Here is a 12,462-nt window from a genome sequence, read left to right on the forward strand (position 1 = left end):
TAATAAACTAAAAAAACATTTAAAAATAATATTTTTGAGCTATGGTCCATTATACACATACACAAATGAAAATTACTATATACTATATGTATTGTAACAAAATATAAGTATAAAAATATGTTTTTTTTTTTATAAAAAAAAATAAAATTAAAAATCTATATAAACAGAAACTGACATTTTTATTTAAAAATATTTATAATTATTTGTTTAATTAAATCATAAAACTTACCAGTGATAATTCTCCATTAGCCTTCTTCAATTTTACATTAACATCAGCTTCAGTTTTCAGTTTATCATTCAGTTCCCTTAGTTGCTTTTCTAAATTAACAACTTTTTCACTAATCTGTTGAGAAGAAACAGACATTTGAGTTCTTAAACCTTGTTCCTGTTCTAGTCTATTCCATAACTCTTGTGCTTTAGCTTCTCCTTTACGGCGATTTTCAACTTCATTTTCAAATTTTCTTTGTGCCTATATTATAATATATTAATATTATTAACAATAATAAAAAAAAAGTAATTTTAATTTATAAGATATGTTTTGCATAACTTAACATATACATTATCTTTTCTAACAATATAATTAAAATAAATAATATAATATAATAACAATATTCAATATGTAAAATAACACAGAGTTCAAATGATTGATATGATGATTATCCTCAGAGAATAAAAAGAATCTGATTATTCTTTCACTCTCTTTTTTTTACTTAAATTGCAAATACAAAATAATAAACATCTATTTCATTGTGTTTACCAAATTTAATGCTTCATTAAAAATTTTTTGTTTACAATATTGTTATTGGGGATAATTTAGGTAGGAATATCAAATCATCTTATTATCACCAGTGAACATAAATTTTAAATAATTTAACAACTTACAATTAGTAATTGGCATAAAATTTAGTCATTTTTAAATTAAAAATTTAACAAATAGTTAAATTAACAAATAATATTTTCAATACTTTCTTATTAATTAATTAATAAATTATTTATATATTGAACAAATTATTCAAAACAACAATAACTTATTAAAAAATATCTCAAAACTATTTTTTTATAATATGCTAACTAACTAAAAAGAATATATATATATGCATGTAAATTAATTATATATTTGAACATCAGCTATAATTAAAAATTATTGAGTGTGCAGATATTTATGTATGTAATACGAAAATCATTTTAAATGTATAAAATTTATGTTCATTTCAAGATAAATTATTAAAATAATTATCTTTAAATTTCTTAATTATATATTAAGTAATAGAGAAATATACAAATGCAGTACTGAGACTCAAAATTCAAGCTTTACAAAATATTTTATTTGCAACTAACATTTCTGGTCATCATGAAAGATTTTCATCAGGCTACTCCAATTAGAACAACAAATAACTTAATAGGATGCGAAAAGAAAAAGGTTTTCAAAATTTGGGACAAAAACAAAATCAGAATCAAATCTAACATTCCAAATTATGAAATTATTATTTTTTCACATTCTATTAATGTGTATTATTTGTTGTTTTAATTGGAGTAATCTGATAAAGACCTTTCAAGATCTTTTTTATGTGAGTTTCATTATACTTACAATATACAATGCAGAATATATAACAAAAAACTCTTCCATATTTACAAAGAAACTATCTAGCAATTGCAAAATATTATAACATTGAACTTACACATAAAGTTTATAACTAACCCAACCTAAAGTTTATTTTTAGGTATCAAAATTATCATTTATCTTCTAATATATTTGCAATATAATGTTTTCAACATTATATTAATATTTATATGGACAAAAAAATTCAAATTCATTGCTTGTCATCTACTGAAAGACTTTTATATATTTATTATTTAAAAATAAAGTAAAATATTTGCTTTTGTCATTAATTTATGCTAAATTATAAAAAAAGAAAATGTAAAATATATTTACACAAATTATTATTTCCTAATACACAAATACTGTACAGACAGACTATCAACTAAATATACAAAAAATTATTACAGATACTTTAATTTTTTAATTCTCTGGCTTTACAATATTATAGAACATCTTCAAATAATGTATATAAAGAAACAATTCAAAACAGTGAAAGAAAACTAAATTAAAAACAAGAAAGAAAATATTAATGAATTTATCATGTTTATTAAATGTAACATTATAATTTTGTTAAGTAGCTAAATTGATTGATCAATGTAGCAAATCTTATATGTTTCATTTGGAAGCAATTCTTGCAATTGAAAAACTTTCATGAGTTTTAAATCCCTCCCATTTAGGAATCAATCTTCTTTTACTACCTTCTTTCAGAATAAAATTTTCCTTTCTTTTTTCATTATCTTTTTATCTTATCAACTGTATTGTTGTTGATAATTTGTTAGAAAGGAAACAGAACAACAAAGAAAATTTTTAAAATTTTTTAATATCAATAGTTAAAAATTCTAGCACAGAATTTATAAGTACAGTAGAGCGTCATTTATCTGAAAGCCTGTTAACCGAAACGTCGGTTATCCGAAAGCTTTCCAGTCGGACCGTGTCGTGCCGAATCGAACATTTTTGATACTAGATTAACTTCTAAAGTATAATTTTTTTGTTTTTATATTTTTCAATATATTTATTTTGTTTGTACAAAATAAAGAAATAATTTTTAACGATACAATAGCCTCGATTATTATTATAAAAATTTTTGTTAAGATTAAAATCGATGAAAATTCAACATAAAGCAACATGCAATGAACAAAAATTCAACATAAAGCAACATGCAATGAACAAAAATTCAACACAAAGCGACATGCAACAAAGAAAAATTTCAACATCGGATAGGTTAATATATTTTTTTGTACATAATCGGTTATCCGAACAACCCCAGTCCCCAATCAATTCGGATAAACAACGCTCTACTGTGTAAAAATAAATTTAGCATTGCTATTTACAAAGTATATTTAACACTTACATATACAAACGATTGAAACTGTGATATACTTTATAAATTGTTATATGTTTATTGGGTGAAATATAATAGTATTTGAATACATATAACTGACACTTTACAAATAAACTTTAGGTTGGGTTAGTTATAAACTTTATGCTGTTAAGTTCAATGTTATAATATTTTGCAATTGCTAGATAGTTTCTTTGTAAATATGGAAGAGTTTTTTGTTATATATTCTGCATTGTATATTGTAAGTATAATGAAACTCACATAAAAAAGATCTTGAAAGGTCTTTATCAGATTACTCCAATTAAAACAACAAATAATACACATTAATAGAATGTGAAAAAATAATAATTTCATAATATAATACATAATAACTATATAGTCTTTACTTGATAAATAACTTCCATTATTCAAATGAAAAATAATGTTAAATAAAGAAATGATGATAAAATTCTACAAGAAAAAATTTATTGTAAAAGTATACTTGGCTTTAAATGAAGTGAGAATATAACATTAATAATTTAAAAATTTTAAATCACAGTTAAACAAAACAAACATTTCTAACTGCAACTTGAAATTTTATTTCAATTAATCTAATATTTTAAGTAAATTCGTATTAGACTATTTTAAATTTTGTGAATTTTTTTGTAAAAATTAAGTGAACAAAAATGCTTAGAAAATTACTTAATTATGTTTCATTTGAATAAATTATTTTTATGCATTTCAAAGGCAGCTGGTTAAATTTAATATCTATTAATTATAATATGAAGTTAAAACTTTCAAACATTTTTTAAATATTTTACTTTAAAACACTTACTTCTTTTAAATCATGCTTTAAAAATGCAACTTTTTTTTCTAATTCTCTATTTTCTCCTTGCAAATTCTGAATTGTTTCTTCTTGCTGAACAAAATTTTCCAATTGATTAAGAGTAATCCTAAAACAAATGAAAAAAAATTATAAGTTATGGGTTAGGTAAATTAGTGTGATATGTATGTAAAAATTCAGAAATAAGAATTAAGAAATGAAAATATTAAATTATTTAATTATTGAAGTAAAATGAAATAAGAAATTAATTTATATTAAATATACAATAAAAAATTGGAATAAGATTATAAAATTATTTTTCATTCATGATTTATTAATAAATTCAATAGAAATATAATTAAAAATTCATGTTCAGTATTCCAGTTTTAGAATAACTAATAATTGTTTATTCATTCGAAAATGCATTTTAGATCTCTTTTCTTATTTAGTTATACCAAATATGCATGTTATATGAGATTCAAAACTAATACATTACTCATTAATTTACAATTCCTTTTACATATTCTAGTTTTTTTTTTTTAAATTGAAAAAGAAAAAAATAATTTTAAATAATGAATTTTAAGTCACAATATTGAAGAACTTGGTTAATGAATATCGTTGTAAGGAAAGACTGTTATGAATAACAGAATCTTTGGAGGTGGTGATAATATTTAAAAAAAAAATTTAATTAAACTTTGCTTTAAAAAAATTAACTTCTGAGTTTGTTTTTCTTAATCTAGATGTATAGAATTTATTTGGAATTTTATTACAGCCAAATAGCATTTTATGAAATTTAATAGTTATTCTGCATTTATTGATTAATTTTGACATTAAATTTTTTTTAATGAAAAAATGTCTTCCATATACAAGGGATGAATACTGACAAGAGTGAATATAAAAATTAAAATCAAGCATTATAATGTTTCAAATTAATGCAATATGATTATTTGTATTAAGTTACTTAAATTTTATTTTATTTTTGTTCTTTATTACTCACTAATTATTGTTACTATATTAGAATATAATAACAATAATTAGTACAATTACTATTAATTATATTTAATTAATAATTATTGAATTTTTTAATATTGTAAGTAAATTAATGTCATATATAATTATTACTATTGTTTTTCTTAATATGCTATAGTTTAATTATTTCAGTTTTATAATTTTAAATTCTCTCATCTTCATTTGTTGTTTTTAAATCATTTGTTTAATTTGCTTCCAGCACAATGTCTCTTACATCAAGATTAGTTTTTATAATATTAAATATGAAATACAAGTAGCAACAAAAATGCTTGAATATTAAGTAATATAGTTTTTATGTTATAATATCTGACTTTTTAATTTTAGTATATCAATTTCTTATGTTATTAAAGTTCAGAACTGAATACATAATTAAAAATACTTTAAAATTAGAAAATAACTGTGTGTAATATATATTAAGTGTAATCCATCATATTATAACATTATAATTACATAATACTCACCTGTATTTTTGATCTAACTCTTCATTTATGCTTTTTAACTTTAGTAAATCTCCTTCGAGTTTCTCTATTTGATTTTGTACATCTGAAGACTAATAAGAATTAAACAAATAAAATAATTTTATAAATAAATACACACAGAAATATTCTGGATACATTTCCAGATAAATTTATATTAAGAAATAGTTTGTAATTCATAGTTTTTAATTGATATTATTACTATTTATAGTATTAATTAAATGTAATTTTTTAACAGATTATTACAAAACTTTTGTTCTAAACTCTGCGCTCATTCTAAACAAGATAGAGAAGTGTTAAAAGTATTTTTGTTTTCTTCTTTTGAAGAAAAGTATATCTAATGACATCTTTGTCTTTTAACCAGTTATTTTCAACAATTTTCTTCATTATTTGAATTAAATGTTGTTTTTCTATTACAAGTTATATTTTCTTGTATGTTTGTTTCTTCAGTATTTAGCAAATTTTTTTTTTTTTTTTTTTGTTTTGATCCAAAATATTCATTTTATAAAACATATACCTCAATTCTAAGATGTAATTTTTTTTTAATCCACTTTTGCTTGTTCCAAACAAAGATACATCTTAAAATCAAGATATCTTACATTCACAATCAAACATCCAACAGTTATTGTTGGATCTTAAATCCACAATCAAACATCCAACAGTTATCCAACATCCACATCCAAACATCTATTATTATTGTGAGCAGACCATGGTCTGCTCACAATAATAATAGATGTTTTTAGCTAAATTATGTTATCAGGTAATTTGAACTAATATAAACATCACTAAGCCCAATGCATTAATAATAAATCAAACAATCACAGTAATTAATTGGGCTAATTAGGTGCTATTATTAATGATTAACTTATTAAGTAATTTGGTATTAGACATAAATGTTTGGCGCAATCTATTAAATTACTTAATAAATTAATCATTAATAATAGCACCTAATTAACCCGATTAATTATGGCAATCATTTGATTTATCATTTGAACTAATGTGATCAAAATCAAATAAACTTTTTTCATAATGAACAGTTAATTTAAACTCCTTTTTAATGTCTAAAATGTCTTCAAAACAACATTACTAGCATTAAAACAAATGGTTATTATACAGGGCGAGTTTTTTTATCTTGAGACAATGAAATATCTTAATTGGATCTCATTATTTTGGAAAAAGATTTAGACTAGACCTGGCCAACCCGTGGCTCGTCAGGTTAAATTGTGTGGCTTGCTAAGCGATATTATATATTTATTAAAATTCGTTTCCCATTATGTCTATACCAAAACAATTAAATAAATGAAAATTTGCATGCGTCATTGTTATAATGCGCAAGTGCAAGTACGAACTCTTGGTATAACAATAAAATCTTATTCATTTTGTACTTGCTTTACTTTTTTAAAAGCATGTTTGCCTAAATTGTGGCCCACCGTAATGTTATGTGTGATCAAAGTGGGCCGCGAAACAATTTGGGTTGGCTAGGCCTGATCTAGAGGGAGAAAATATTTTCCTTTGGACACAACTCTTCTATGGTTTTTCCCTTATTTGACTAGGCTGTTTTTATTGTAGGCTGTGCTCCAGAAGATACCAGGAAACAGACAGTTCAACCCATCACCTTCACCCGTTCTTTTAGAGGATGTCATAAACCACCAGGTATTTATCTCAATGTGCGTTCCGATGTAAACTCTCTCTCTCTCGCAACCACTCCATTAGATAAGTTGGTTAATTAGATATTCCAATGTATGTATCATGTAACCTTTGTTTTTGTGATTATTAAATGGTTATTTGTTGTTAACTCTAGTATCTAAGTGCAGTACTTCTGTTGCACTGTCTCACTATCCTCCATTCAGAATCCAATCACTTGTGCATGCGGCTGCTTGCATGACCTACTTTTAAAACAAAACAAACTCGCTTCTGTTGCGGCTACTGTGTTGAATGAGACATGATGGTGTCAGTTTTGATGAGGAATCAAAGAGGTGCCAACCCTCTAGTCACATATTAGTGTGCTGTTTGCACATGCTGAAGCAAGTTGACTATGTGGTGGATTCACCCAACCACATACTGCACTGTGTTACACAAACTCAAAATGGCCATCAAGAGTAAGCAGTATGATATGTTGTCAAATGGGGTTATTTTGTTGCACAACTATGCATGCCCAAGTTGTGCCAAGATTTATTGTGGTGCTTCCATTGGAAGGTCTTTGACATCCCCCTATAGCCTGACCTGTTGCTTTGCAACTACACATGTTTGAGCCACCGAAAAAAAGCTCTTAAGGGCCGCCAGTTTGTCAACAATGTTGAGGTCCAAGAAGCCATTGAAGACTGACTCCTCAGCCAACTACAGATGCTCTTCACTCAGGATATCCAAAAGCTAGTGATGTAATGGGACACTTGCTTGAACTGACAAGTTGACTATGTGTAGTGGATATGTAGTCCATGTATCACTATAACTTCCTGTATGTTCACATATTCCAACCAATAAACGATTACAGAACAAACTAAAAGTCTCACTTTCACTTGAGTGACCTTTATATGTTTACCATAACCAAAGTGTTATAAATGACTTTTCAATGTAAAGAGTTTACTTAGTTTAATTCATTTGTTATATTATTAAATTCTAAAACAATAATTCAATGAGCATATCATAATGTATGATTTTTAAAACCTGTATTTACACCAGTATGAAAGATTTCTGAGAGAAATCATGATCAAATAACATCAGCCAAGATTCTTTTTGTTTTGTTAAAGCACAGCAAAAAATCTCTATCTGTTTTAATAAATGCTATTTGAAAACATATCAGTTTCTGTTATGCAAAAATTGCATAATAGAAATCTGATGTGAAAACTACATACAAAACTATGAGATTCTTCATTAATAAGTGTAAATATGAAAACCTTTTACAATTTTTATTTTAAATTATTAATAATGTTAATTTTTATAAAATTCCATAAAATTAGACTGTATTTCGTGATATTTATTGTAAAATACTTACAGAAATATTATTGGCCATCCTTGTCTGTTTAAATAAAAAGAAATACATATTAATTTTAAAATATAAAATTTAGAAATATGAGGATTCATTGATAAATAAGTTCTTTATTTTTATAAAATTAGTTTGGAAAGAAGTAGAATAATGTAATGTTTTAAAGAGTAATAAAAATCGTTTATTTTTTAATCATACATATTAGTTTTTCAATATAATCACCATTTAGATTGACACATTTTCCCATATATTCTATTCAATTTTGTGTTCCATGCATGAAAATAACTTTCTGATGTTTACTCGATTCTTTCCTATAAAGTGACTTGAACTTTGGCATCCAATGAAAAATACTGATTTTTTAACATCTTTAATTTTGGGAGAAGCCAAAATTCTGGTAGTGTCAGATTTGGACTGTGATAAGGAATAACCCATTAAATGTCTTCATTATTTCCTTACTGAATGTAACCTTGCATTATATCATGGCACAATAAACTGACTGTTCTTTCTGAGCTTGCTCTGTGATATAGCACTTAAGGGCTTGTAGTTTTACAATATGTCACCAAATTGATTTGTTTATCCTAATGTCAGATATTCTGTGCAAACTGTATACTGGAATGGATCAAGAAAAAACCAGTTTTTTCGTGCATAGAATGAAAAAATGAATAGAATATTTGGATAAATTGCCACTTTAAATAAAGATTATCTTGAAAAATAGATATGTACGATTAAAACAAAGTATTATTTTTAAAATGGTCACATTATTCTACCTCTTCCTAAACTAATTTTATAAAAATAAAAATCTTATTTATCAATCAACACTTGTATAAATCAATTGTTTATTTTGTAATATCTTCTCAAAATTAAATTTACATTTAAAAAATGATAACATATTCACACAAATCAGCTTATTTGAATAAAAATTTATATTACAGTATCAAAAGAATAGTATTGAAACTGAAAAACATTTTAGCACTATGCCTTTACATACAATGGTATTCAACAAGTTCATGGTGAATTTATAGTAATAAATATATAGTAACAGGCTGAGTTTAGATGGTGTTTTCAATGCTTAAAGCAAAATATTCACTTTTGTTTTGTTATTGCTATGGTTCAACTATTTAAACAATGTCAGACATAAAAACAGAAATTCACGTTACCTATTAGTACAAAGATAACCTTGTCAAAACTTGTAAAATAACAGGGAAATGAATCAAATTTGATAATCTGAAATCTGATAATATATCTTTAATAAAATCATCCTCTGAACTTAATAGAGAAATGGTATTAATACCTCAACCATTACTAATATATATTAAAATGTAAAAACAATTATAATTATGCAATTCAGCTGTAAAGATCCATCAAAGTGAAATATTAAGCATTCTTCACACAATAGAAATGTAGTGTAATAATCATAATTAATTATAAATTAAGTTCCTGCAGAATTTACTGTGATATAGGAGGATTATCTACTGATAAAAAAAATGTGATATTTGTTTTTCCAAATATTCTCTACTACTTATGTAATTATTCTACTACTTATATAATAATATAATCATATTAAATTCTGCTAAGTGAACAAAACTTCTCACTAAGTATAAACATAAATTAGAATTAGTAATATTCCTATCAGAATGTTACTAATCTTGATTTATTTGATTGAATGCTACTGAAGAGAAAAAGCACACTAACAAAGGCAACAATGTAATTATATAATAAATCAAAAAAGCAAAATAAACTATATTTTTTAACAAGTTTGCATTTTTTTTAAATACTGTAGGGTAGATGTACCAGTTTTGGCCAGTGTACCAGTTCTGGCCAGAAAACAAATTTAACTTAAAAATATAATCACCACATATTCAAATCTGTCCAATGAAACAAACTTTTATTGTTAACTGTTCACACAGTTAACAATAAAAGTTTGTTTCATTTGTGATTATATTTTTAAATTAAATTTTTTTTCTGGCCAGAACTGGTACATATACCCTATTTACTTGCATATAAGATGAGGTTTTTATTAATTTATCACAGCTTCAAATTCCTAGGTTATCCTATACGTGCAAGCGAAAGATTATTTGCATTTATGCAAATAATTTTTGTGAACCATGTATTCGCATTTTTTATCGGATGCTTACCCTCTTGTATTTAAAAACATAAGTATTTTATCTGGGTCATTTGAATCATTCTTGTATATTGTCAGGAGTAAAGACGAATAGCAATAGGAAAAGCAAAGGTTTTGAATTGAATGCCAGATTGAAATTCCAAAATCACACAAGAACACAATGTTTTAATCCATTCCCAGGTGAAAACAGATGATTATTTGAAAATCAGAATTAAAAAAAACTCATAAGTATAATCAACGGAGAGTGGATTCGACTGTTAAGAATTGGGAAAAAAAGGTTTCTGATTGTGTCCCGCTTTACATGAACAAATTATGTTGTCGATTTTACAAGATTTTTCCTTAAAGTTTAAAATGCCAGTAATTTTTGCAAGACAATGTGTGCATTTACGTGAACTTGATATTTTACTTGTGATTAAATGAAATAAAATTAGAATTGTATTAATACATCTAATTTTCTTTATTTTGATCTTTAAAGTCACACCTCGTCCTATATGCGAGGCTGTCTTATATGAGAGTAAATATGGTAGTTTATTTTGCTTTTAGTTTTATAATTACAACATTGTCTTGTTATTTTCTTCATTTCAACCAAATAACATGTAGACAAAAGCTTTCTTGTACTACATATTAACAACAATATGACAAAAATTCATGTATGACTGATACAAAGCATAAAAATACAACAAATTTACTTCAGGATACAAAATGGAAGAGAATAGTCGAAAGAAATTAGAAAAGTCTGCAATATTATACAAATTTTACTTGTATGTTTGAACCTCGTATATTTGTGGTTAGATTGCTATTCATTTAATATGCATTATTTTATATAAGATGCTATTTTAATAAAGTGAGTACATCATCATACAGATGTAACTCTAATTTATGAAAACCTACCTGTTCTTGAAAATCTCTTGTAAATCAAAATCTTATGAATAAGGAAAAATTTTTCCATTAATTCTTATGCTAGAAATATGTACTCTGTTTTGGCATTATCCAGTTACTCTACTCATGTTTTTTAATAAATAAAATTGCAATCAATGAAAGAAAGATTTACTTAAAATACCCAAACTCCAGCAGTAACATGTGATATTAACACTAGAACAATAGCACTTATATGTTACTATTGTTCAATTAGTGCTAATGACTTGTTTGCAGTGTGATATTATTTTATATCTCATATAAGGTTCTCCATACCTGGGCCAATGAGTTGCTGTCTTCATAGTTAGTTGATCCTTTGCTGCCTTGTAAATTTCAATTTTTTCCAGATGCCATATTTGCAAAAATCTGTTCTATGTTCAAATGACTGCAGAACCTGAAGATGGAGGCATAAGAACTCCAAAAACGTTAGCTCTAATTATAATATCACACATTACTGTTGGAGTGTGGGTATTTTAAGTAAGTCTGTTGTTTCTCCATTTAAATAGAGATTATTTATATAATGGTAGAAAGGTCTGTGTCATAGAGATAAGATTCATTAACTCTTTATACTCTGAAAATTTCTTTCTATGTACCCAGAGACAAAATTGTTTTTACCACTCACACTGTAAGGGAAATTTGTATAGCAAAATTATTAAGGTTTTGCTATACAAATTACACTAAGGTTTTGCTATACTTTTCCCTCTTAAAGTCATATCTCTTTAAACACAAGATTTTTTCCAATCCCTTGTTTAACAAGTTAAACTGCACAATTGCATTGGAACAAATATTAATAGCACTATCCTTAGCAAACGAAGACATAATGTCAACAAAACAAAACACTGGGGTACTAGAACCTATGGGCCAACTAATCAGAGCATGCAAGAATTCCAAACTAATTGCACTCATCACTAGAATATTTTGTTCTTTTAACTATTGGTTAGTGTTCATTGTATCAATTGTTTCATCTGAAATTAGAAAAATAGATAAAAGGAAATAGTTTGTTGCATAAATTCTTGTAGATTAAGCACTTGTAAATTGAAATCACACTGTAATATATTATATGCAGCCTTAATGTAATGTTTCCTACAAGAAATTTATTGTTCAAGATTAACTAATATCTAACTACATTGGTTTCCATATATTTATGAAAAAATTAGGAAGAAAATATTATGACAAATGTTCAATCATTAAATCAT

The 12,462-nt window shown here is 25.3% G+C and overlaps 1 protein-coding gene across 2 annotated transcripts in view; it reads right to left on the reverse strand.

The window, feature by feature from the left end:
• Positions 1 to 12,462, reverse strand: part of Rok (Rho kinase) — a 129,590-nt gene that overhangs the window by 47,378 nt on the left and 69,750 nt on the right. For both annotated transcript variants that reach the window (XM_067279044.1, XM_067279043.1), the window contains 4 exons: positions 8,239 to 8,262; positions 5,232 to 5,320; positions 3,754 to 3,871; positions 230 to 469 (listed from right to left, as the gene is read on the reverse strand). In XM_067279044.1, coding sequence (XP_067135145.1) covers positions 230 to 469; positions 3,754 to 3,871; positions 5,232 to 5,320; positions 8,239 to 8,262 — 471 coding nt within the window. The remainder of the gene's footprint in view (positions 1 to 229; positions 470 to 3,753; positions 3,872 to 5,231; positions 5,321 to 8,238; positions 8,263 to 12,462) is intronic.

The sequence above is a fragment of the Centruroides vittatus genome, unplaced genomic scaffold, assembly GCF_030686945.1.
Source record: "Centruroides vittatus isolate TY-2023 unplaced genomic scaffold, ASM3068694v2 contig_854, whole genome shotgun sequence".
Classification (NCBI taxonomy): domain Eukaryota; kingdom Metazoa; phylum Arthropoda; class Arachnida; order Scorpiones; family Buthidae; genus Centruroides; species Centruroides vittatus.